This window comes from Manis javanica, chromosome 2 (assembly GCF_040802235.1).
Source record: "Manis javanica isolate MJ-LG chromosome 2, MJ_LKY, whole genome shotgun sequence".
NCBI lineage: Eukaryota > Metazoa > Chordata > Mammalia > Pholidota > Manidae > Manis > Manis javanica.
In genome coordinates this window covers 2,443,269-2,468,566 of record NC_133157.1, presented here as the reverse complement: position 1 = coordinate 2,468,566, position 25,298 = coordinate 2,443,269, and the positions used below count along the sequence as shown (strand labels likewise).

Genomic DNA, 25,298 nt, shown 5'->3' with positions numbered 1-25,298 from the left:
ATTATGGAAGGTGAGGAGATCATGTGCAAACACGTGGCCACTCCCATCCAGGTGTTGGAGTCAATGATTGGCATTTCAGGCCAGTGTTGAAGGGACCTGGAGCATCTTGCTTGTGGCAGATTTCATAGAGCCAAGTGGGAAAAAAACAATTTTTGAAGGACCCCTCAATTTAATCAGTTATGGTGTGGGTTGGGGGTGGGGTCAACTGCCACCAGCCACTGTTGCATGAACCTGGGCATCTTTCCTGCCCAAAGGAAAACCTTGGTTCCATTTCTGACTCAATCCCAGATGAGCTGGTCCTTTGGGTAAGTCCCCTACGCTCGGGGTCCCCTCCGGGATGGACAGTGTTCTCAGTGTCCCTACTAGAATTCAGATCATGATCTGGACAGTCACCTTTTCCTCCCAGCGTCCTGGGCTCATGTGCCTTCCACCCACTCCAGGCTGGATGAAGTGGAGACCCACGTGTGCCAGCTCGACCAAGCCTCACACCCCTTGCTCTCCAGGAAAGGAAACATCTACCTGTTCTGTCTGCTGACAGCCATGAGGCACAAGCCTTCTCGTTACCAAGAGGGCAGCCCTCTGGGGGTCTCTGGGTGGTTCTGGAGCACCAGCTGTGTTAGCTCAGGCCAAAGCTCAGATGCTGGCTCTGAGTTCTAGATGTTGGGAGGGCTGGCTGACCAGTGCTGTCTTCTGATAGCCAGGCCACTGACCTGTGTGGGCACCCCAAGTTGTGGGGAGAAGCTGGCCTTCTGTCTGGCTGGGGACACTCCGGGGCCAGGCAGGGCTGGAGCTGGGGGCTGAGGGTGAAATTTCCCTCTCATCAAGGTCTGTAGGAAAGTCAAGGACTGGCTCTAGCTTAACCAACATACACACACACACAAACACCCACACACCTCACATGCCCATTTCCCGTGATCCTGTATGATTTATACAGGTTGTTACAAAAGAAAAAGCAACAAAGAAATATAAAAGCCGGAAAGAACATTTTGCTTTACTTAACGAAGCTCAACCTTCTCTCCACATCTGTGTGTGCAGCCCCTCTCACTGTCTTTCTGGGCGACATTTGATGCCCAGATTACAGGTGGGGGATGTCAAGTCAGCTTCAGCAGCCCACCGTCCAGCTCAGGAGGCACCCTGCACACCTCCACTCCATCTGGCTCCTATCCGCGCCCATTTGCAGCAGGATGGGGATTAAAGAGCTTTTGGGGAGCTTCATGCCCAGCGTGGAGATGTAGCAACACTGGTAGAATTGTTTGTTCAAAGGGCCTGGGGATGGCTTAGGGTGTGGAAAAGCCACCGAATTGCCTTCACTCTTCTCTTTTTAAAAACCAGCCCTGCAGCCCTCCCAGGCAGGGTGTGAGTGGGGCTTGCTGAGCTGGGAGGCCCTGGGCCTGGGGAGCCTGGTGGAAGGGGCTCCCACCGCTGAGCCCCCAGGCCCCCTGCCCCAGGGATACCTCACCAAGGCTGAAGAAGCCAGAACAGAAAGGCAGCTCCTGGCAGCAGTCCCGGGGCAGCAGGTCCCCAGCCGGCCCTGCTTCACGGGGTGTCGGCCTCCGCGGGGTGTCTTCTTTGGCTCCCCTTGTTGCGGAGGGGTGACCGGGGATTGAGGAGGGGAAGGGGGCCAGGGGCCAGCCTCGCTTGACGGATATCCGGACGTGCATCTTCCCAGCTCCTTCGGGATCCCTTAGAAAGTCAGACCCTAACTGGGCACCAACGCCCAACGTGCGGTTCGGTGAAGGCAGGGGGCGGGGCGGGTCCTCCGTCCGGGCTGACAAGTCCGCCGCAGTCTTGGGCGCCCCGATCTGGCTGGACTGGAAGTTCAGTCTCCAAGCAGGCGAGGAGTCCCCCAGCCCTCCACGGAGAAGAAAAAGTTAGGCAGGCAGAGAGGCACATTTTTTTCGGCCCAAAGTGATCCACGCCGGAACCGTCCGCACTGCGCCTGGGGCTCGGCCAGGTGCGGGCACCTGGGGCGGGGAGCGCGCGCCGGAGGAGCCGGGGCCGCCCCGCCCGCGCCGCCTCCCGCCGCGGGCCGGCCCCTTCCTCGCCGCGGCCCGCCCGCCGTCCCCACCCCCTCGCCCGCGGCGCCCAGTGGGAGGCGGGGGCCGGCCGGCCCGGCCCGGCGCCGGGCTCTGATTCGCTGCAGGGGCCGGGGATCGACAGCCCCCGCGGTGCCTTCCCGGAGAGGGCGGGCGCGCAGGGGGGAGAGTGCGCGGCGCCCGAGGCGAGGTCCGCACTCCCCGTCCCCGCGGCTGGCGCAGGACCTCGCCCGAGCGGAGCGCCCACCGGGAGCAGGTCGCGGGGCGGCGGCGGCGAGGAGGCGGCGAGGAGTTGGGGGGAGTTGGAGGCGGCGAGGGCGAGAGCGCCGAGGGGTCCCGGCCGCCCCGCGGGCCCAGGTCCAGCCCTCCCGCCCGGGGGCGAGCGCGCCCGCTGACCCCGGCCGGAGAGCCGCCGCCACAAAGAGCCCGGGCCGGCGCCTGCCCCCATGACTTCCTGAGCTTGTTCGGTCCCCGCCGAGTCCGCCGCTCGGGCCGAGCCCGCGCCCCAGTGCGTCCCCGTGCAGCCCGCCCCGCGCCCCGCCGGCATGGACGTCCACACCCGCTGGAAAGCGCGCGGCGTTCTGCGCCCCCGCGTCCCGCCGCTGACCCCGCTGCTCCTGCTGCTGCTGCTGTGGGCGCCGCCTCCGAGCCGCGCAGGTAAGGGCGGGGCGCGGCTGTCATCCCCGCGCCGCGCCGGTCCCCTCCGCGCCTGCACCGCCTTCCCGCTTGGCTTGTGGAATGCGCGGGCCGGGACTCAGAAGGCCTTAGTTGGGGGCCCAGGAGAGGGACTCACGCCGGCACAATGCCCCTCGCGCCAAACGGGCCGGCCGGGCGGGGCTGGCCTGCGAGCCGGACGGAGGGCTCCGGGTCGGACCAGCAAGCGGGGCTGTCCAGAGGCCGGCCAACGTTTGTCCCCAGACTTAGCATTCCCTGGCCCACATTGCAAGCGCCCAGCTCTGGCCCACTCAGCCCCCAGCAGAACTTTTCTGAAAACCGGGACGGGTCGCCCCCTAGAGTCACAGCCTGTCAATTCCAGTCCAGGCTTGGGGTGCAGAGGCACGCTGGGGGGAATCCCAGAATCTTAAGCTCTCAGCCCTGCTTCTAATCGCAACCCCAGACCTGCCGTGGGAGGCAGTGTTTCTCGGGTTTGCTGCGGGGACATGAGCTTTGTGGAGCAAAGCCAGGAACTGGTCCTGGAGTCTGAGTGTGTGTGGTTTCTGGTGGGGCACAGCCATGGGACTCCGTCTGCCAGGGGCCTGCCCTTAGAAGGAGCCCTCTGGTGTGGACGGGCTCCGCCGGTGGGGCCCTGAGGACTCGGTGCCTGCCTGAATTCTTGCACCTCCCACTGCATCCACCTCAGCTTCCCGATGGACAGTGGTTTCCACACATCACCTTTGGGGGTACCGACGGGATGGATGGGTCTGCATTCACCCATAGTCACCAGATGCCCCGGAAAGTGCCCTGAGCCCTCATTAGCAGATGGGGAGATGAGGCTCACAGCCACTGGTCAGGGGAAGTGAGGGGCAGGGGATGGGGCAGTGGGCTCAGGGGACAGCCGGTCCGGCCAGCCATTCTGGGGGGGAAGGCACCACTTCCTCCCCACACTTCTCTTCTCCACTTCAAAATGTGAAAACATGTGGAAAGACTCACTTTCCATGTTCCGCTTGCCAATTAAGATATTCTCTCCCTTTTCCCTGGCACTGAGTGCTTGGTGGGCCAGAGAGGGTGAGCAGGAATCAAAGCGTCCAGCCAATCAGGGGCTGGAGGGAAGGGTGGGGTGCCTGGCCTAGCTCTGGGGACGGGTCTTATCCCTGGCTGACACCAGCACGCCCGACACCCTGGCAAACTGGCCGTGTTTCTGCCTGGGACAGTGGAGATGGCACAGGCCCCCAGGACAGTGGTGTGGAGCAGGGTGGGGATGGGGCCCTGTACGCATGGTGGCCAGCAACTCTGATGGACTTTCTCCCAGGAACCCAGGAGGGAATCCTGCAGGGGCGTCGCCACCCCAAGAAGCTGGGCCCCAGGCAGCTGCCTGGAGCCTGGCTGTGGAGTTGCACATCTTGTTTTTGTCAAAAAGGCGTTTAGAAGCATATGAAGAGGCCACTTCCCTGGATGGGTGCCACAGCCCTTCCCCACCTCCCAGGGTGGGACCCGTTTTGAAGTCATCCTCGGTGCGCGGCCAGAGGGGGCGGTGGGGAGAGGTCGGCAGCAGGCGCCTTTCCTTTGCTCCACGTTGCGATCCCCCAGATGTTTCCCGAGTGTTCTCCGAACATGGTTCTTTTTCCTGCCCTCTTCTTGGCCAAGTGTGTGAAGTGAACGAAAAGTAAGATTGCATTTGGGGCCATTTAACATCTTAACGGGCGGAGGGAAGTGTGTGAAGTGAAACATGACCCCGATATTTGGAAATTGAGGTCATCTCTGTGGCACGGCGTTGGCTGCCTCCAGTCACATGATTGCTTTTTGCACTAATTTTGTGGGAAGTGTTGTCCAAGTTTTGTGGGATTTGACAGATAGCAAACGGTTAACTTTCCTCTGACTCAATCAAGTTGGCTGGAAAGACATCCTTTTCCATCCTCTCCCCCTTCCCCTGCTCCCATAAAGCACAGCCCCCAGAGGAGCCCCCGCTCAGCTGGACCAGGCTTCAGGGGCTGGGGGAGCTGGGGCTGCCCAGCGCTGGGACCAGGCAGCAGTTTCTTCCCAATGGTGGAGCACAAAGTTCCTTGTCCTCTGATGTCGCTCCAGGGCTGTTCCCGGGGTGCTGGCCAGGGCCTGCTCCGCTGCCCCACCCTCAGATATTTCTGGACTCTCACCATGGCCACACCCTTGCCCAGCACAGCTGATGCCCGCCTGGCCTGCCCCTGCCTTCTGGCTGGCCCGCCCTGTCTTGTCGCTGCCTCCTCCCTGGGTCACAGATGCTGTTGGGGGGAGCAGAGGCGTGTGGGGAACAGACACCCATGGCGCCCACCCCTCATACTTAAGAACAGAGACAGAGAGAAGGCAGACTAGTGTTGAGCCCTGGAGGGTCGAGGCACCCCACAGATGGTGGCAGTGGTCACACTGGGGCCCTGGGTTTACATTTAAGGAGCGAGGCAGGGGCCCGACCCCAAGTGCATCCCACCTGGTGATGCTTATAAGGCATCTGCTGGCACATGCCTGGCCCTGGGCCCACATCATCTCAGGACACTCACATAGGCCTGGGGTGAGGGAAGGCTGATGTTCGAAGAGACCTAGGATGTGGGGAGCAGGGACCCCAGATCCTGGCTCTGTCTGACCTCCGAGCCCAGGCCCCAAGTGAGTGCTGCCTTCTGCCTGGCACAGCCGTGCCTCGGTGCCTTAGCTTTTTTATCTTCTCGGTTATCAGTCTCCCCTGGAGGCCTGGTGGTCTGGGCTGCATTTGAGCCTGGCGAACCAGCTGGAGGTGGCCCTGGCATGATGGTGGTTGCATTTGACCAGCACAGGGCTCACTTTCTGCCCTCCTCCCTTCCCACCTTCTCTCCTCCCCTCCTTTTTAACTGGAATGCTTTCAAGAGGGGCCTGATTCATCAGCACGATTTGCCTGGCCCCTGAAGGCTGTGCCTTTGCACCTGGCCTGGAGGGTTGTGCAAAGGCGGAGGCAAAGGCGGTGGGTTGCAGCTTAAAGTCTGATGGGCGGCACACATGTGGACACTTAATTTTATGGCTCATTTTCACACCAAGTGTCACTTCAAACAGTCTGGGAAGGTTGGCCCCCTGGGGGAATCTGGGGGGGGCCTTTCTGGAGGAGGTGATGGTAACCCTGGCCTTTCCCTCACCTCTCCCCTTCCTTTTATTCCAGAAATGCACCAAAATGCCTCCATAGCAGGTGCCCTTGCTGCCTCTGGGTTTAGTCCCTGCCACCCCTCCTTCCTGGCAGGACATTCCACACTCCGTTTGTGTCCTTGGGGCTGCTTCCCTTTGCTGGGAAGTCCCTCATTAGCTTGGCTGGCGGGGTGCCCCCAGAACCATGCTTGCCCCAGGAGTGCTGTGCCAGCAGAAGTGGCTGCTCTGGGAAAGAGGGGGTCTCTGAGAAGGACAAGCGGGAGACGTGGCTTCCTTACCCTCTCAGGCCTGCATGTGTGGCCGGTGTAGTGAAGCGGCCCCCGCTAGCCTCAGCTGGGGTGCAGGGGCCACCAGCCGTGACTTTGGGTTCTGGTGCTGGGTGGCAGACAGTTGGCTGTGGGAGGGGACATTCCTTGGCAGTCTGACTGCTGGGCCCCAGGGACAGCGTGGACCGTGGGGTGGCCAGTGCCAGCCGAGTTTCTCTGCTCCTGATTGTTGCTCGGGTGGCTGCTCTGTGGCCAGTTGCTGAGCCTCAGCCTTCCTGTCTGGGAAATGGCGAGAGCCCCACGCTTGCGCTGGTGGCTGGTGGAGAGGGCGGAGACGGACGGGAGGCAGCCCTGGATGTCTGCTATACAGTGGGCAGGGTGCATGGGCCTTATTATGGCTGCTTTTTGGGTGGTATTTTTGCAAAAGGAATGACCACAGTGTCGCCATGATCTCCCTTAATGGAAGTCTTCCAGAAGCAGCACTGTGGAGGGAGGTATGTCAAAGGAGGCTGTGGCTGCTGGTGAGACCCCCTTGGGGCTCTGTCATCCCCAAGCTGCGTTGTCTGGGCCGCTCCCACATCTGCTTTGTGGAGCCACTTCCCTATACCGCCTCGTGGGGTCAGTATATGGGTCATACGAGGTGCTGTTCATGCCCACTCGAGGGATGCACATGCATGTATGTTTTCATGTGTGTGTGTGTTGGAGCTCGTGCACGTGCTGTGCAGGTTTGCATGGACATGTGTCTGTGTGTACATGTGTGTGTGATGTGACCATGTGCATTTGGGGGAGTCCACATGTATATGAGCATGTGTGTGTGCATACCCATGCACATGAACGTGTGTTCACATGGCCTCCTGTGGTACTTTGCCCGCTGGAGGGGAGGGGCAGTGGCAGCACCGATGAGGTGGTGGTCTTGCCACAGGACAGGCTGGGTCCAGCTGGGTCTGATAATTTGATGAGTCTGTTTTTACTCACAGGAGGGCGATGTTACATTATAGTTTCTGTCTCCTTTATTTATATTCTCCCATACAGCCCACTTGTCTGGTGTCAGCACTTTGCCAAACGTTAGCCCCAAGGTTTCTGGCCTGGCTTGGCTGGCGGAGATCCTGAGATTTGGGAGGCGGAGCCTGCTCAGACCCTTGTAGGCAGGGTGCCCCTGCCACAGGGCACAGCAAGACCCCAGTGTGGGTGATGGCCAGGGGTGGGTGGCCTGGATGGTCTGTGCTCCAATCTTAGCTCTACCCCCTCTGGCTGTGCATTTAGCCTTCCTGTGCCTCAGTTTCCCTATCTGTGAGAACGCAGTGATGATTGTAACTCCTGTAGGGTTTTTGTAAGGGTCGTGGGTATGGGGTGCAGTGCCAAGTTCCTGGCTCTGCCTGCTGGCTGGCCAGGTGAGTCAATCCCTCTCTCTCTGGTGGACAGTCACACTAGCACCTCCCTCACTGGTTAGTGTGAGAAGAGATGGCTCAGAAAGTGTCCACTGGTGAGTTGATCAGATCTCTCACTGCAGCTTCTGTGGTTCCGATCCTGGGCGTGGAGGGTCCCCAGGGCAGTGCCCCTTCCCCCTCAGGCCACCCCCACTTTACAGGGAGGAATTGGGTACTCAGAGATAGGAATGGATCAGCCCCACCCTCCTCAGGGATGCTGGTTCTCTGCCCTGAAGACATGTCTGTGGGTCGTGGCTGGTACAGTGGGAGGGTTTGCACTGCAGTGGGCACAGGCCAGGGCTTTGACATCTCAGATGGCCCAGGTGGTGGGAGGCACGCTGACAGAATGCGAGGATGTGCGTGGACACGTGGGTGCATGTGGCTGTGTGGTGTGGGGGGGGTGACTGTGTGTGTGTCACATAGTCTGAGCTTTTACCTCATCAGCTTTGACTCACCCAGTAGTTTTTCTGGCAGGTTCCCAACCTAAGTAATAACCTCTCATCAGGAGTAAATGTTGCCACTCTTTGGTGACTCAGACCTAAGAAATGAAACCACAGTCTGACCCACTTTTCTCCCAGTTTTATTGTATGGACCTCCAGGGTGGGCCCAGCCTGTTTCCACGGACATCTTTGTGCAGGAAATGGGGCTCCTTTATTTTCTGAATCTAGACCTGTGTCTTTTAGGGGGACATTTCACTTTTTTCCTGGTATTTCCTCCCAGTACCTTGGCAATAGAGATTTTAATGACTTCTTTATTAGTTTAATAAATGCCAAAAAATGACATCAGGTTGTGTATGTATAGTGAGAGTGACTTAAATGTAAAAACTCTGACCTTGTGTTGGGAAAACAGCGGGCTTATTTCATCCTAAATGGAAGGTGGGAAGCAGGTGTCCCCCATTCTGCCGGCGGGGTGTCTGGGCATGGGGCGGGGGTCCCAGCTTTGGTGGGGTTCCTTCCCTGTGGAGGATGCAGCGGGAATGCAGGAGCGGCTGGCCCTCGCCTCGAGAAGTCTGGGTGACTGTGTTTATGCGGGAAGCGTCTGCGTGCCTCTGACGCAGTGCCGACCTGTGCCCGGCACGGGGCAGTGGGCACACAGGTGAGCAGCAGGTGAGCGGCCCGGCCCCATGGAGCTTCCAGTGCTGTGGCGGCATCAGACCCCTGACCAGAGGGCTGTATCCGGTGAAGTGCCAAGCGGCTAATGATAGCGCAGTAGCAGGCAGGGTGTGCCCCGGCCGGTTAGAGGGAGCTACCTGCCAGCTCCTGGGCCACCAGCCAATCAGAGGGGGCTACCTACAAGCCCCCATGGGGCATTGATGAACCAGAGACCCTCAGAGACCCACCTGCTCTGCCAGGGCCTGCAGGTTTGGGGGTCTTCCCCGGGGCCAGCTGGACGGGGCTCCTTTGAGGATGCAGATGGCAATTTCCCCCGTGTGTCCTTCCTCTGGCTCCCGGTCATATTTAGCCAGGCCTCCGTGTGCGGTGGCACCTGGGGAACACCATGATGTTCAGCGCAGCCCTGGGCCCAGTGGGGCTGGTCCCACCCTGCAGAGGGCAGGTGGCGGCCCTGTGAGCCCAGTTGGCACAAAGGAGTGCCCGTTGCCTGCCGCCTTCCAGGGTAAGCATGTCCCCATAGGGTGGAGGTTGTTAGCGTCGCATATCCTGATGTGAGCTGCTCTTCCCAGCGCTGAGTGAGGAGCCTTGGGCAGCTCCAGCTTTTGTTTGCTGTGGGAGAATCCTGTGCAACCAGGGGTCTAGTGCATCGGAAAGAGGTCCACGGCCCTGCTCACAGCATTAGCATCAGGGCCTCTGTCCTGTCTCACCTTTGATGCTGATACATCAAGGTGTGTGGTGAGCTCGGCTTTCCAGCTGTAGGTCCGTGTTGCCAAGTGCCCAGGCCTCCTTTGGGAGGATGGTGGTGCCGCTGTGCCCCAAGTGCCCAGCTGGGGCCGGGCCCACTTGGGTCAGTTCCTGGAGCCCTTTGGGGGTGGCAGACGTGGGCATGGGGAGAGCTGGCCATGCCTAGAGCCTTGCAGAGGAAGGGTGCAGCGGAGACAAGTGGGTGCAGGAAAGCCGGCTGCCTTACAGTCCCAGATTGGGGGGCGGCTCCTGCCCCACCTTCTGTGCCCTCTCTGAGCTCCCCTCCTGGGGACAGGAGGTAAAGGCGTTGGTCCCCTGCGTCAGGGGTCCTTGTACTTGCTTCACCTGAGGAGAAGGGGAAGCAGCATGCCGGTGGTTTTCGGCGAAGGAGAAAGGGACATCAGCTCTCTCCCTGGCAGGCTGGACAGTGTTCACCTGGAGAATGGTGGGGGGAGCGCTTCCTTGGATGGACGGGCGGGAAGCGGGATTTCTAAGCATAGTGTTTTCCTGGGGATTATTATTGATACAATATATATTATACCAAGTAACATTATCAATGTTATTTAGGTTCATTAGTTTAAATAATGGCCTTTAGCTCAAAAAGCCTCCTGGGGCAGTGGCCGGGTTTCGGGTGGGCCCTGGGAGCCCCATGTCATGGCACCAGCTTTTGGGAGGGGACGTGGTGGGTGGGTGCCGGGTTTTCACAGGGGTCCTGCTGGGTGGTCACAATGCCCAGGGAGGGTCTGGAGCTGCAGACGGTGTGGGAGGGATTGGCCTCCGTCACCCGGTGCAGGTCGGCTGCAGACCTCAGCATCGCCAGTCGGGGGCCCCGTGGAGGCTGCTGGGGCCTCTCCCTGTCTCCCTGCTCGCCCCCGGTGCTGTGCCTTCCTCCCGGGCCTGGAGGAGAGCTGGCCGCTTTGCTCCAGCCACATGGACAGGAAGGCAGAGACCGGAGGGGAGGGGGCCTCAGGAGGAAGGCTCCCCGCAGGCTTGGCTCCAAGGGTGTCGCTCTTATTGTCGTTGTTCTCCAGAGAGATTTCAGACAGCACAGCAAGTGCCCGCAGTCCACAGGGTGGGTCTGGCCAGGAGCAGCCCCGGCCGACCTCAGCCACTGCGCACGCCTCCCCTGTATCCCACTCGCTGAGGCAAATCCCTGATATCCCGTCTCACGCAGCTGGCATCAGCATCCCCATGTTATCCGGCTGGGAGTGCCTGCAGGCTGTTCAGCTTGGGTGCTTCCGGCTCTGTGAGGTGTCAGTGTGGGAGCGAGGTGGGGCATCTCCCTGAGGGACACGGAGGCGGAGCTCAGAGAAGTGGTGCCCTGCGCAGGAGGGTAGGGTGTGCGACTTCCAGGCTGTCAGCCGGGGCCTGCACTGTGGGCCCCGCCTCCTACCTGGCTCACAGCACTGGCCCTTCTAATTTCCATGCCATGTGTTAAATGCATGATGCCCGTGTGTGGCCTCTGTGCAGGGGACCTCACTCATGCCGCGTCGCTGGGACGCTTGGGGCTTACCACCAGAGAGGACTCAGGGACCACCCTCTTTGTCCTCTTTAGGCCCGAGGACAGCATGGGTTGGGCTCATGGTGCAGTCTCGCAGCTCTTCAGTCAGCTGCAGCCAGATTGGGACGCTCCTGAGATGGGAGGGCAGCCCTCGGTCTGTTGTTGGCAGGGCCCACAGTGCACTGGGTGGGCTGCCCAGACGCAGCCTGACCGCACAGAGGAGGCCCTCTCCCTGGGCTCCCTGTCCCCAGGCTTCAGACGTTGCTGAGAGCTGGTGGGGGCCAAACAGCAGAGGACAAGGTGTGGCCAGACTTGGCTCAGCCTGAGGATGTGGGTGATGACCAGAGGGTGAAGAGAACTGTGGGGTGCCCCCCTCAGGCTGTGTGCTGTCACTGCAGCTGTGCAGGGGAGCCCCTGGCCCCCAAATGTCCCCGGTCGGAGGGCTGGTCCGAAGGCAGCAGCTTTGCTGGCATTTTGCACAGGGTGGATCCTCTGAGTCGACCTTGGCCTGGGGTTGACTGGGTGTGAAGGAGGTGGGAGAGCAGGTCCCTTTTCCTGCCAGGTTGGGTTCTGGGGGATTCTGGGGGGCTGCTCAGATGGGTTTTCTGGGGCCTGGTGGGGAACCAGGGGCCAGCCCCCCACTTCCAATGCCAGGGACCAGTGGTTGTACTTTGGGAAACCCCAGGCACAGAGGGTGGGAGGGGCTGGCCTCCTCCTGGCGGCCTCTCCCTGTGCGGGCCCCCCCATCGCCAGCTCACAGCTGTCACTCTGATGTTTGAAAGGATGCTCAGGAGATGAGGCGCCCTGGACGGGGATGGCGGCCTTGGGGGCCAGTAGTGCGGGATGGGGCCCGCCGAAGACCTAAGGCTTTTCTTCATCTCTCTGAGCTGAGTCAGCTCATCTCCAAACCAGAGGCACACCTGGAGGGGCGGCTGCAAGGAGGATGGAAGGGGGAGACTGCGTGTGGCTGTAAGGCCTCTGCGGGGGCAGGATGACCGCCCTTGCTGTCCTGTTGTCACCACCACATCCTCACAACGTGTCCTCGTTCTCTCCTACCGTCACTGCTGGCAGAGCTCAGGGAGACCTTAGTTTCCAAAGTGTCTGTAAGGTGGGAACAAACCTGCCACTTGCAAGTTCAGGACTCCAGCTGGACCCGGAGAGGGGCACTCAGTGCAAGGCCCCAGCTCATGACTGAGGGGCTGCAGTTTACAGGTCCTACCCGGACGGAGCAGGGGCGCTGTCCAAACTTCCACTGCATTTAATGCCAGGGAGTTACCAGAGGCCACTTGTTGGCCAGGAGTGCCGGGCCGTGATGGTGGACATACCCAGGCTCCTGGAAGGAACTGGAAGTCTTACTGGAGGGCACACCGAGCTGGTGCTCTGGCCTCTGGCCTTGGCATCATTCTGTAGGTGAATAAACTCAGGTCCATTGGACCTGGGGCTCCTGGGGTCTCAGGCTGCTGAGAGGCAGGGGGTCCAGACCCTGGTGTCTGGACCCTGGGATGGGCTTCCTTGCCCACTGGGGGGCTGTGCCCTGCGTCCTGAGCTGGGCAGGGAGGCCGCTGGTCTCCACCATCAGGGGCAGTGTTTGAGCCTCACAGATGTGTCCTGAGATCCCCAGGGCCAAAGAGGGTCTCAGGCCTGCTGTCTCGGGGTTCCTTTTGTCCAGCATGGATTTGAGGACCATTGTTTGCCAGGCATCTGTGATGGGGGTGCTCAGCCCCGTGCAGGTGAACAGTACCCAGACCAGACCCAGAGGCCCATGGTTTTCACCTTTATGCTGCCAAACAGCGGGCTTTGGACTTCTTAAAGCTTCCTTGCTCACCAGAAGCAGGATGAAAGCCTGCCCAAAGCGGAGATGCTCCCATTTTTCTTCCTTTTCACACCCTCCTGCGTCCTTAGTACCCCTCGGACCGTCACAGGGAGGAGGCGTGCTCTGGGGGCGGAGAACGCCAGGCCTGAGCTGGGGCCCCTGGCTTGGGCTCAGTCTGTCCTCACCCTGCCTGCAGCGCCGTGGGCCCCTCCGTGCGGCCAGTCTCCCACCTCCCCTTCCTGGGCCAAGGCCTGTCCAATTGCAAACAGCTGCCTGGCCCGAGAGCAGGGTTCCCAAACCCTGGGGAGGGCTGCCGTCCAAGGCTGGGAGGCGCCTGGGGGTGGGAGTTCTTCCGCACTCTGAGCTGGGACAGAGGGGGCCGGCGCTGACTTGGCTGTCCTGAAGGCTCTCGGACCCAGCCGTCGCTCCGACCGGGTGGAAGTCAGCCTCTGGGCCTGGAGGGTGCTGGCGGCTGAGCTCCAAGCCAGCCCTGGGCTCCCAGCACTCACCAAGACCCCTCCAGAGCTGAACAAGGGGCATGTCAATTGAGGTGGGAAGACATGGGACACGGGGGGCGTGTCTTCGAGAATTTTCTCTCACGGTGAAGAATAGGATTCCCCGGGACTTCCTTGTCTGGCTTGGTCACCTCCTCCTAAGCACTTTTAACACTGTTTTATGCTGGTCACCTTTTTTCTAAGGAAGGAGTCACCAGCCCTGTTTTACAGGCAAGAAAACTGAGGCCCACAGAAGCTGCCTAGCAAGTAAAAGACAGAGTTGGAGCCTTTAAAATAGCACTTGAGCGATGGAAATTTCATTTTGTCCGGCTTTCCCTGGGAACAAGCCCAATGCTTAAAGTCTGACTTGAGGGTGGACATCAATCACAGGGAGGTGGGGGCTGTTTTTTCCCCTCTGGGGTCTTCGTCCTGGCAGTAGGGGGCTGAAAGGGGAGGAGGTTGGGGAAAGCTGCCCAGGCTCACAGATGACCCCCGCCCCCCACCTGTCTCCCAGGCCTGACTGATGCGGATGCTGGGCGGTTGAGGAGGAAACAGTGTGTTTGGTCCCTGGCAGTCAGCACCCACTTTCCGGAGCCACCTGAGCCCCGGGCCCCGCAGTGCCCTCCCCATGCTTCTTAGATGAGGTATATGGGGCTAAGTCCTGAGCCCTGTGCTCAGCTGTGAGTACAGTGTTTGGATAAGGGGGTGAGCGGCCCTGGTCTGAGTCATTTTTTCCGTTTTAGTGGGAAGGCAAGAGAGAGGAGAGGATTGCAGCCAGGTAGGTCTTGCCTGTTTAATGTCAGTTGACACACGATGAAAGAGCCATGTGGGAATCTATGCCAGCAGGCCAAGTGTTGTAACAGATAGGGGTGGGAGGCTCTGCACAGCGACCCCCTCAGAGGGCAGGGGGAGGCCGAGCCATCCGTCAGATGTTCCAGGAGTGAAGCTGGTATAGTTTAGCAGCTGTAACCTCTTGGGTCGGGGAAGCGGGACATCTTTAAACCATCACCACTTCAGGAGAAGGAAACAAACCTGGAGGGAAGCAAGGCCCCGGGGCCTTCATTTCTGAGCCTGCCCTTTATCTGATTAGCAAAATGCCTCTGATGTGTCTGAAAAGCCAGAGACTGCCAGCTTGCCAAGGACCAGGCTCAAAAATGTTCTGCTTTTGGGGTTCCCTTAAAAATGGGTCGTGAGTCCCAGAGAATTGTCTCCTCAGAAACTTTGCTGCTTTGATGGCCCCCCACCCTGCTGCAGGGCCCAGGCAGATTCTGCTGGGAAAAGCCAGAGAATGTCAATTCACTGGAGCCCAAGGGAAGAGGGTTTACCCTGCATATTTCTCGCTGTAGGTCATGTCCGTGGGCTGGAGTCGCATAAGCGGTGCAGCAAGGCCCCCGTTCACTGTAATGTGGAGGCCTCAAGTTTCCAGACCAAGTATGGGAGTGGCTCCCCTAGAGGCAATTGCACCCCCGCCGTACTGGACACGGTGAGACCCCAGTGAGCTGGGGCTGCTGGTGGACGGCACAGTCATCCATCTTCCCCCTGAACCTCAGTTTCCCCATGTGTGAAATGGAGCTGATGGTGTCTGCCTCATGATTTATGGTGAGGGTTCACAGAGCACAGTTTAGACCCCCATGACAATGAGGGGGTCTCTCTGGGTCTCCACTGCCCCTCACAGTGCCTGCAGCTTACGAGGGGCCCGATACACCCCTGTGGGATTGAACTGAAATGCTTTGCGGGCTCTGCGGTGTTGGCCCGTGTGTTCTGGCCTGGCTGTCTTAAGGCAGGGTAGCAGCCTCAAGGAGGCCTGGGCTGTTCTGGGGGAGGCTGGAAGGTACCCCGTTGTCTGGCAGAGGCAACTGTTCTGGCCTGATGCCCTGGAGAGTGTGGGGAGAGGAGGAGCTGAGGGCTTGCCTGCGGTCGTGCTGGAACTGGTCGGGCACCTGGGGGGAGCGCCTTTCCCAGCGTCGGGCAGGATGTGTGGGGCTGGAGTCTGGGCTTGGGCCCCCGCTGAATTGCCCTGCACTGACATCAGTCACTCTAGACTCAGCGATGTGCCCTGTTTCGCACAGCAGTCTGAACCACCCCAGATCTCTCAAGGGGTCCCCAAGCAAATGGCCCATCTGTGGCAGGGTGTGTGTGTGTGTGTGCGCATGTGCGAGTGTGTGTGTCTGAGCAGGCATGAGCCCCATCTTCCCAGGCCCCAGGCCCCTGGGCAGGCAGCTGGCTGACGCAGTGGTGCCTCCCGCAGGCTCTCATTCCACCCAGCAGCCCTGTGAGGACAGTTTGGTGATGAGCTGTCCAGGTGACTTGGCAGACAGGGAGCGGACCTGGAATTTGAATGAGGCTCTGCAGCCCCCCAGACCGCCCCCTCCTGCCGGTCCCCGAACCCCTTCCTCCTCTTGACATCTTCCCAGCTGTCACTGGCTCCTTAGCTGCAGGGTCTCCCGGTGAATTTCCCCAGACCCTTTCCCCTCAGGCCCCTTTAATTTCAGGTGAGTCATCTCACCCTGTAAATCACTTCCAGAAACTCTGCCAGCTGTTCTGAAATCCTTAACTGCTGTCTGCTTGCCTGCGCGTTTTCAGCCGCCTTGTCCTGTCCAAGCCCTTACCTTGAGCTCTTCTGCTGTCAGGACTTTCAGGTGGGTGACCTATGGCTCCTCCTGGGGTGCCCCTCTGCCCTCCACCTGGCGCCAGGATGGAAGCGCCCCCTCTGGGCTGCATTTCAGTCCCAGTGAAAGCTGGGCCCTGGGCATGTGCCTCTCTCCAGAAACTTGAATGCCTGATCAGTCTCTTGGCCAAAAGAAAAAAAATCTCCCAAAGAGGGGAGTCTGGTCTCTGTCCTGTCCCTTATTAAAATGCTTCCTGATCTGATTCCTGCAGTAGTGTAAACAGCCAGCTAGCAGCTGTGCCCGAGAGTGGCCCTGATGTCCAAGCAGCGCCCCTCTCAGGGGTACGTCAGGCTTCACGCCTAGCACATTTTTCTCTGCCGAATCATTGCTTTCTCCCTCTGGCTGCCCCTCCTTCCCACTTGGACTTCCCAGCTCCCTGGGAAGCTCCGCGGTGATGTTTGCACCCAGCTGGGGCCAGCTGGGCAGACTGAGTGCCCTCATAGTCCTTCCTAACACCGGCCCAGTGCACAGCGCGCCCCGCCCCGGGCCTCTCAGGCCTCTCCACAGGACGCTCGCATCGCGGGGCTGGGGGGTGGCTTGTTCCCTGTTCAGCCATCAGGGCTCGGAGAGGAGAAGGAGGTGTGGGCGGCTGCCAGTTTGGATGGGAAGGCGAGAACTCTCCCGAAATGCTCTGGCCTGGGAAACAGGGCGCTGGATCTGATGTTAATCATGTCTTTGCTAGGCCACAAATTCTGTGCCCAAGTCTGTAACTCTAACCTTGGGAGCTTTTAGTGCTGGAAGCTGCTCGCCAAGGGGCTGCTTGTATGTGAGCTGCACACCTGCTGGGTGCCCTCTCTGCTGGGTGGAAATGTGCTGGAAACGCTGTATGAAGAAAACCCAGCCAACACCCTGCGACCCTGAAGGTACTGTGCGTGGCTTTGCCAGGGGGCTGGTTGAAGAGCCCACCTTCCTAAAGCACAACTCAGCATTCACTGAGCACCTGCTGTCTGCACGTGGCTGTGCCTGGTGGGTTGGATGCAGCCTGCTGGAGGGGCACAGGGCCCGGCCCCCCGGGGTGGAGGACGCTGCCCGACATGGGCCGACCCAGACGCCTTGGAAGTCCGGCTCCCCTTCCTGGAGTCAGGATCCCACGGCCCCTGGCTGTCCCCTGTCCAGGCAAATCTCCCCTTCCTCGTGCTGGCCCATTCCCATGACAGTCCCCTGAAGAGGGGAGAGCAGTGCCTCTCGAGTGCTGGGGACACCAGGGGTCAGAGGTCATTGGAGACCCCTGCTGATGGCGTGGGCCCATCCAGGACCAGGCTGGCCTCTGACCCATCTGGCTGCATGTCCCTCACCGTATTTCCCCACATCCTGCAGAGTCTATGCACAGTGGCTTGTGGGGTGTGCGTGCAGGGCCACGGGGGTGGTCAGCCTGGAGTGGGCTTGGGAGTGAGCCCAAGCTGCCCAGGGTGTCTGGGTGGACACAGTACAGACCCAGGGCTGGGTGGGAGTGTCAGCTGCACCCCACTGAGGGAGCCACTGCCCCTTGGGGAGAGGGTGTGCCCTCTGCTTGAGCATCTTCCTCCCCCTACTTAAATTGTGTTTTTTTTAATGAAAAGCATACATTTTCATTATAATCATTTTGGAAAATACAAAAAAGTATAAAAAAGAAAATTCCCATACTCAAACCATGTGCTGGGGTGCTGGGTCTCTGCACATGGTGGGCATGGCCCTGTGACCTCTGACCCTGTAAAGCACCGTCCTGGCTCAGTGGTTACTCACGACCCTGCATCGTCTCCCTGTGCCCCCTCGCCGGAGCAGCAGTCTTTCCAAGGCTGGCTGCATCATCTTGGATGCTGGCTCCAGCTGGGAACCAAGAATAAAGAATGGAGGGAAATGGGGACTGATCTGGAAATAGTGGGGCTCAGTCCCACTCAGCCAGGGGCCTTGTCCCCACTGGGCACCCCCTCCTTGAAGGTGAAGGCCTTGGAGTCCCACACAGGTGGTTTGGAGTTCCTCGCTTTATGAGGAAGCCATTCCGTTCTTGTTCGTGACCCCTGTGGAAAGCCCAATTCGCTTAAGTGTTTCCTGTTGTTGGACGTTGGGTCATTTCCCATTTTTTATTGTGTGTGGCCACATGTTAACAAAACATGCTGTCCCAGATTTTACCGGGGCTGCTTCCACCCTGGACACTGGGGCTTCTCTCGAGCTGCACTTGGGGGAGAAGCATATTCTGGGGGCTGGGTGAGCAGAAGCCCCTCCCCCAAGTGGGATATGAAGTGGGGTGCATGCTGCACAGCCATTGCTCTGTGGCTTTTGAGGCATGGCATCTGCAGGAATTTAGGGTTTGATAAAGGCAGCATTTCGTGTTGGCTGAGAAAGAAGGGATGAGTCATTGAAATGGGCTGGAAGAAGCCATCTGGGAAAAGGAAGTTGGACCCTGCCTCCCTTTTGCCCCAAAATGCATTCCAGATGGTTTAAAGATGCGAGCTTTAAAAATGAAACCGTCAAACTACTAGAAGAAAACATGGGAGACTGGGTTTTATAATCTCAGGATGGGAACGCCATGCTCGGTATGACTTAAACCCTGTAAGTTATAAAAGAAAAGAAAAATTGACTCCATGAAAATCAAGATGTTTTTCCCTGGCCAAAACAAAACCAAAAAACAACTGATCATCATAAAAAAAAGAATATGAAACTATATCCCAGAAAAGGGATTGATATGCCATCATATCAAAGAGCTACTACAAATCAGTACGAAAAGGCCAGGAACCGAACCAAGGAAATGGACACATGACATGAATGGTTCCTACAAAAGGAAATACAAATAAATTTAACTCATTGGAAGAGGCTTCACCTTAGTCCTAGGAGAGAATGCAGGTGAAACTGTGGGGAGACACCACTTCTCACCTGGCCAGGTGGGCAAAGAGCAATCGCAGAGAGCAAATGCTGTTGACTGCAGAGAGGGGAAGTGGGCACGGATGGAAAGGCATTCACAGTACCATCAAAATATCAAGACTTGGCAGCTGTGCATCTCGGAATGTTTCTTTTGCCACATGCACATGTGTGCAGACACCTGTGTGCAAGAACAGCCACCGAGTGCTGTCTAGAAGAGCAGAGGATTGAAATAACCAAATGCCCATCATGAGAGCTGTTTAGATAAGTCACAGTACAGCCCTGGAACAGAATACAGTGTGGTAGCCCAAAATGGGATTTACATGGCTTTCCATTTACTGCAAATGGATCGATGTCCAAGCTATGATGGTATGAATCCATCTGAATGAAAAGAGAAGCGACACATATCTAGGCTTGTACATACATGGATGATAAGGAAGGACACACAAGCCTTGGGGCTTGTGTTTTCTCTAGAGCAGGCAGCTGCTGCCTGGGGGCCCTGTTCTTTCCTGCTTCTTTTCCACTGGGTGAGTGGCTCACTGGAACATGAGGGTTGGTTGAAGGGTGGGCAGGCGTGTAGAGAACAGAGAGGTGAGATAAGGGAGTGAGCTGGGTGCTCTGGGGACTGCATGCCTTTCCTGCTGGTGGGCAGCTGCTTTTGGCTGGGATGACTTCGTCAATTAAAAATGTTTGTGGCCCCCAAAAAAGGAAGAGAGACATGATCGATTCCAGAAGAGACCAGCTGAACTGATTCGGCATGTATCATTCAGTGATCCTTTGAAAATCAGAACATGCACGTGTAGATTTTCAGAACTGAGACTGTCCTCAATGACCCATCCATTCATTTTACAGATGGGGAAACTGGGGCTGGTCCATGACTAGAGCCACCAGCAGATTCAGGGTGGAGCTCCATCGAAACTCTCTATTTGAATCCTCTGAAGTAGGTGCTGATAATGAGTCTACTTATCAACAAGGAACATAAAGGAAATTGCCCAGAATCACAGGGCTGAGAGCAGGGGCTGCAGATTCAGCCCGGTTTGCATGGCTACCCCAGAGGAGCGCCCCGAGAGGTGGTGCCCTGCCTGCGGTCTGATGCTCACATGTGGCCTGAATGTGCATGTGCCGTACTTCTGCTCAGGTGGCAGGTCCGGGGTGTGAATGGCGTCTGCCTGTCCTGCAGATGCTCTGAGGCTGGGCACCCAACAGCCTGGGGCCAGGGGTTGTGGAAACATTTGCAGCTGGGCCCTTCAGGGTGTCAGTGGGAAGAAACAAGAGGACCATGGACACAGCAACTGTGGGAAGGTTCTGTGCTGGGGTGCTGGGGCTCTGCACATGGTGGGCGTGGCCCTGTGACCTCTGACCCCATGAGCGCCATCCTGGCTCAGTGGTTACTCATGACCCTGCATTGTCTCCCTGTGCCCCCTCGCCAGGGCAGCACAGTCTTTCCAAGGCTGGCTGCATCATCTTGGATGCTGGCTCCAGCTGGGCAGGTCTCACCTTGACATCCACCCCAAACATGAGGCTTTGAAGGTCCTTCACCTGGAGGACCTCAGGTGTTGACAGTCAGGGGAGGGGGCTCTGTAGGGTTAAGGGACAACAGATCCCTCCATCCTAGAAAAGGAGCTGAAGTCCCACTTGCACTCTAGGGCCCTCCATGTCCTGTTTCCACAAGCTTCCTGTTGGGGTGTGAACTTTTCCCAACTCTTCAGCCGCTGTCACCCCCGCCAGGGGTTGGCTCTGTCCCAGCCGGGCTCAGAGCTGGGAGGTGTGTGGGAGGGAGCTGAGGTCCATTTGTTCACTCAGCCACACTCTGATGGCAAAGTGGTGTGCCAGGTGCACCAGGTTAATTGTGCCAGCAGATGCCAGAAACTGGAGGATGGGTTGGCTCCCTGCCCTGGAGCCCCATGGTCCGGTGTGTAGGACACTCATAGCAGGGTGTGGTAGGTCTGTTTGGTTGAGTCATATGAAACTGCCACCCGTGGGCCCGAGTGGTCGGCAGCCATTGCTCAGAGTGGTCCTATCCAATGCTGTGAGTTAGCCCAGAGGGCCCCTGGTCCAGCGTGGGGCTTAGGGACATGGTCCCAGGGGCAGCAGTGCCTAGGCCAAGGTCTGCCAAATGTGTGGGCTTCACTGGGAGTGCTGACTGAGGCCCAGGAGGTGCAAACGCCTAGACACCTCGTGCTCTGGGGTTTGAATCTGGCGTCTGGCTTCATGAGAGCGCAGTGTGACCAAGCAGCAGGAGTGGTAAGGGGTGAGGCTTCAGTCCCCATGCATTCAGCTTAAACTAGCAAAGGTGTGCTGCCACCCACCCACCCACCTGGCCACCTGTTCATCCACCCCATTAACCCACCCATTCATCCAGCTGCCATCCATCCTTCCATCACAGTCCTGGGTTGGGCCCCTATGTGCCACTTCCCGTTTCACATTGGGGCACATATGCCAGGCCCAGACTCCCATCTCTGAGCTAGAACTCTGTGAAGGTGCTGGATGGCTGAGCCGCTTTGGCCTCCACAGAGCGTGGATTCTGCAGCTGTTTGCTGGCCTGAGCTGAGCATCTGGCCCCGGGGCGGTGGCCGGCTGTGCGGTCAGGATGATAGTGACGTGCTGATGGCTTCTTGGGTGTTGACAGAGGATGGAGGGCTGCAGATCTGGAGTAGCCGGGGGTGAGGAAGGCGGAGCGGGGCTCTCAGCACAGGTGGGCATGGGCAGGGGGGGAGGGGCAAGGGAGCATTCCAGAGCATTCCAGAGCGCTAGAATAGAAGGTCAGTGCTGTCTCGGGAGCTGCCAGGTAGAGAGTCCACGTTTCAGGACGTTGGGTTATAGATTCAGAGATTCTCCTAATTCTCCAAATGCTTTTGTGAACTTCTCTTGATTATAAAAGTAAAGCATACTCATAGCAAATCTGGGAAACAAAAATCTCTTTTCCTTTCTGTCTTAGTCTGTTTGGATGGCTGTAACAAAATGCCACAGGCTGGGTGACTTGTGATGGACAGAAATGTATTTCTCATAGTTCTGGAGGCTGGACTTCTGAGATGGAGACGTCAGTGCAGGTGGAGGCGGACAGGCTTCCTGGGTCACAGCGGCGCTGGCCCGCTGGGTCCTCACATGGGCCGAGGGGCGGGGAGACTCTCAGGGGCCACTGTCTTTGGGGGTTAGAACTGCATGCATCACGTGATGGTTGGGGCCACAGGCATTGAGACCGCAGCGCTTTCCTGGTTTCCCTGCTGGCAGCTGGGCTCGTGTGTAGAAAGTGTGTTCCCTTGGCCACAGACGCTTCCCGTGTCACGGACACTCTAAATGCCTGCATGGCTGCCAAACCCTGTGCTGGACGCGTGCGTTGCCGTTTACATAACTGTCACTGTCTTACTGGGTTTGGGTTGTTTCCAGTTGTTTGCTGTTAGAAATAACACGTGGATGAACACCTTTCTGGTAGGCCCTTTCTGCCCCTCTGATTGTTTCCTTAGGGTGGATTCCTAGACATTGACTCCGTGTGTCGGCGCCCAGGAACATTTTTAAGCCCTTTCACTGCAGAATTACATTCGGGCCCACAGAGGGCAGCTGTCAGCTGGGCTACCGTGCCCTGGCCAGCACTGTCTGCAGGTGCTGACCCAGGTGGACACCGCGGAATGGAACTGGGGCTGCCCACCCTGCTGCAAGCCAGTGTGCTCCCCCTTCTGCTCCTGGGAGGGAGCAGGGAGCTGTCATCTCATGTTTGGGAAGCAGCTTGGCTGTCGCTGGGCGGTGGCTTGTCCCAGGGCCCTCGTGCCCTCAGGGCCGCATCGGCTCCCCCATTTGGAGGGGCAGCCCTCCCTACCCCGCGGGTCGGAAGCCGGATCATCAATAATAATCATAACTTACGTGTAGTGGATCCCTTGGATTCCCATCTCCCGTTTAGTCAGAGAACATAAGGGAATCTTCTAGAACCTAATAGACAATCAGTGGATGCTAACTGTCTCCCTCGCCCTTTCCACTGTGTCCCTACTGTGGCCGGCTGAGTAGGCAGTGACACCAGGGGGGTGCTTGGAGCCTACCCGGAAGCACCAGTGAGAGTTGGGGGTGCAGCTGGTGTCTGGGTGCTTGAGAGGCAGCCGGGCCAGGATAGGGGCTGAGGAGTGGAGGGAAGGGCCTGGCTTCACCTGCAGGCGGCAGCCCGCCGGCTAGTCTGCGGCAGCGGCAGGGACCCTTGGTGGATTTTCCTGGCGTGAAGATGGTGTCCTGCATGCTCTTGGACTTCGCCAGCTTCCAGCAGGGCTGACCAAGGCTTCTCAGCCTGTGAACATGAACCTGGAGAGCGAGAGCCCTAGCTGGCTACCGCTGGGGACACTTGACACTTGACTTCATTAATTCACTGAGTTTGGGGCCCAGGGAATCAGCCTGGACTGGCGATGTCGGCACATGGGTGATGACTGTGGAAGCCAGTTCTGAGGGCAGCCAACGTGTGTGGGGCCTCCTTGGGGGACTTTCTATAGTCATTGCACAGAGATGTGCTCATTGTGGGTCTATGTAGTTGGATTTGAGTCCTACTTAGAGTGTTCAGAAATCTTGCATAGCTCCTGTAATTGAAAAATACCTTTGGTCCTGGGGGAAGTAATGTAAGTTGTTTCTCCAAAGGTCAGAGTGACCCAGGACAATATTCTTTTACTTGAATCACGTAACTGAATACAGTAATTTCAGAGTTGAATACACGGAACCAAGAAAACTTCACCACACTCATTCTGTGGCCTGTGTTCTGAAAGCCGTTCCATTTGGGGTGTATGAGGCGCTGTACATTTGGACGGGTGTGTGAAGGGGCGGATTGGACAGTGTCTTTAATTTCTAATAGGAAAGATTCCTTTTAACTTCATCTTTCTTGTTTCCTTTGTGACATTTAATATGTGTTAAGCCATCTCTGGGGGCCAATTTCCTTCTATTTCTAAAGCTGTCTTTTCTAATGAGAATTTCAAGGCAAATACCAGCTGATGCCAGTGCTGGAAAACCGTAATCCAGCGGACACACTTGCCTTTTGCCCACATTTCAGTCCAAAAGGGCAGGGGTGAACTGGACTCATTCCTTACTGGGGACCTCTGAGGGCTCATGGTGTGGGGTGGCCCACTTTAAATGTCAGACTGGAAATGTCAACATTCCTGAGAGGGGCAAATACGAGTTTGTTTTATAAAGACTCATTAACAATTGCTACTATCAAGGCACAGATCAGAAGATTTGTGACTATGTTGTTTTAGGCAGACTTGGAGAGAAGACAGTTATTTAATTATGTATATAATTATTATAATGCCCCTGCTGGGCATTAACTGGCATTTATTATCCCATTGATTTGTTATATAAGCAGTCTGTCATAGAAATGTTAAAAGCTACTAAAAACATATAAGGAAGGAAATAAAAGTTCATCATAATCTTGTTTAAACCATGTTGCTGAGGCTAATGACGGCTTCTAGTAAGTACAGGCAAATCAAGGAAAAATTGAACATTTCGATGTATTCCATTTTTCAGTATTTGTTTTATGGCTGCACTTAGAAAATTGAGGTCACATGCTGCTTTGTAATCGTTGTAAACTTCAAATATGATGAGTAAATCTCAGTAAGTAAAGAGTAAAAGGGAACTTCCTCAACTGATAAGGGACATCTATGTAAAATGTATGTCCTGAATGCTTTCCCTTCTAAGGTCAGGAATGAGGCAGGGCTGTCTGCTCTCACCATACCTATTCAACAGCAGGGCAATCCCAGCCCCTGCAATAAGGCAGGAAAAGGAAATAGGCGGTGTGTCGATTGGAAAGGAAGAAGTAAATTGTCTTTATTTGCAGGCCACATGATTGTCTATGTGAAAAATTCTAAGGAATTTACAACAGAAGGTTCTAGAACCAATAAGGAAGTTAAGCCTGGTCCCAGAAGTCAAACTCAATAAACAAAAAGCAATTGTATGTTTGGATAGTAGAAATGAACAATTGTAAGTAGAAGTTTAAACAGCCATTGCAGTAGCATCAAAATACAAACTACGTAGAGATATATTTGACCAAATACTCGTGCACTGAAAATTATAACAGGTGGGTTAGAGACACTAAAGAAGATCTAAAGAAGTGGAGAGATATACCATTCTCATGGATAAGAAGACTTAGTATCATTAAGAGATCATTCCTCCCAAAAGTGATCTACAGATTCAGTGCAATGCCAATTAAAATCCCAATTAAAATAGATATTGACAAGGTGGTTCTGAAATTTATAGGGAAATGCAGAGGACCTAAAATAACCAAAACAACTTTGAAAAGGATATTGGAGGACTCATGCTGTGCTTTTAGGACTTTCTGTGAAGTTACAGTGATCATTGTGCTGTTGACATAAAGCTAGTCACAGCCACCAAGAGAGCAGACTAGAAGCCATACATAGACTCACACATATTTGATGATTTGATTTTTAGTAGTGGTGCTCATAAAATTCTGGTGCTGGAACGACTAGACATCTATTTGCAAAAAAATAATAAATAAACTGGACCCTTACTTCAAATCATATATAAAAATTAAGATGGATTATAGACCTAAAGGTAGGATTTAAAACTAGAAAGAATAAAACAATAACAAAAAAAGGAAACCCTTCTTACGATCTTGCTTTAGGC

At 56.8% G+C, this 25,298-nt stretch overlaps 1 protein-coding gene and 1 long non-coding RNA gene across 9 annotated transcripts in view; one reads left to right on the top strand and one right to left on the bottom strand.

The window, feature by feature from the left end:
* Positions 1-971: 971 nt before the first annotated feature.
* On the bottom strand, positions 972-2,035 carry LOC140846228 (uncharacterized). Its single transcript, XR_012125190.1, has 2 exons — positions 1,460-2,035; positions 972-1,276 (listed from the first exon to the last, which is right to left on the bottom strand). It is a non-coding gene; the product is annotated as an uncharacterized lncRNA (long non-coding RNA).
* A 148-nt stretch (positions 2,036-2,183) lies between these two features.
* COL5A1 (collagen type V alpha 1 chain) overlaps positions 2,184-25,298 on the top strand; it is a 149,027-nt gene continuing 125,912 nt past the window's right edge. For 3 of the 8 annotated variants that reach the window (XR_005058397.2, XR_012125189.1, XM_037007748.2), the window contains exon 1: positions 2,186-2,693. Coding sequence is in view for 5 of the 8 variants with exons in the window: in XM_037007748.2 (XP_036863643.1) it covers positions 2,582-2,693 (112 nt within the window). In the remaining 3 variants the exon portion in view is untranslated. Of the gene's footprint in view, positions 2,694-25,298 lie in introns of all 8 variants that reach the window. The other 5 variants (XM_037007744.2, XM_037007739.2, XM_037007743.2 and 2 more) reach the window with 3 other exon arrangements.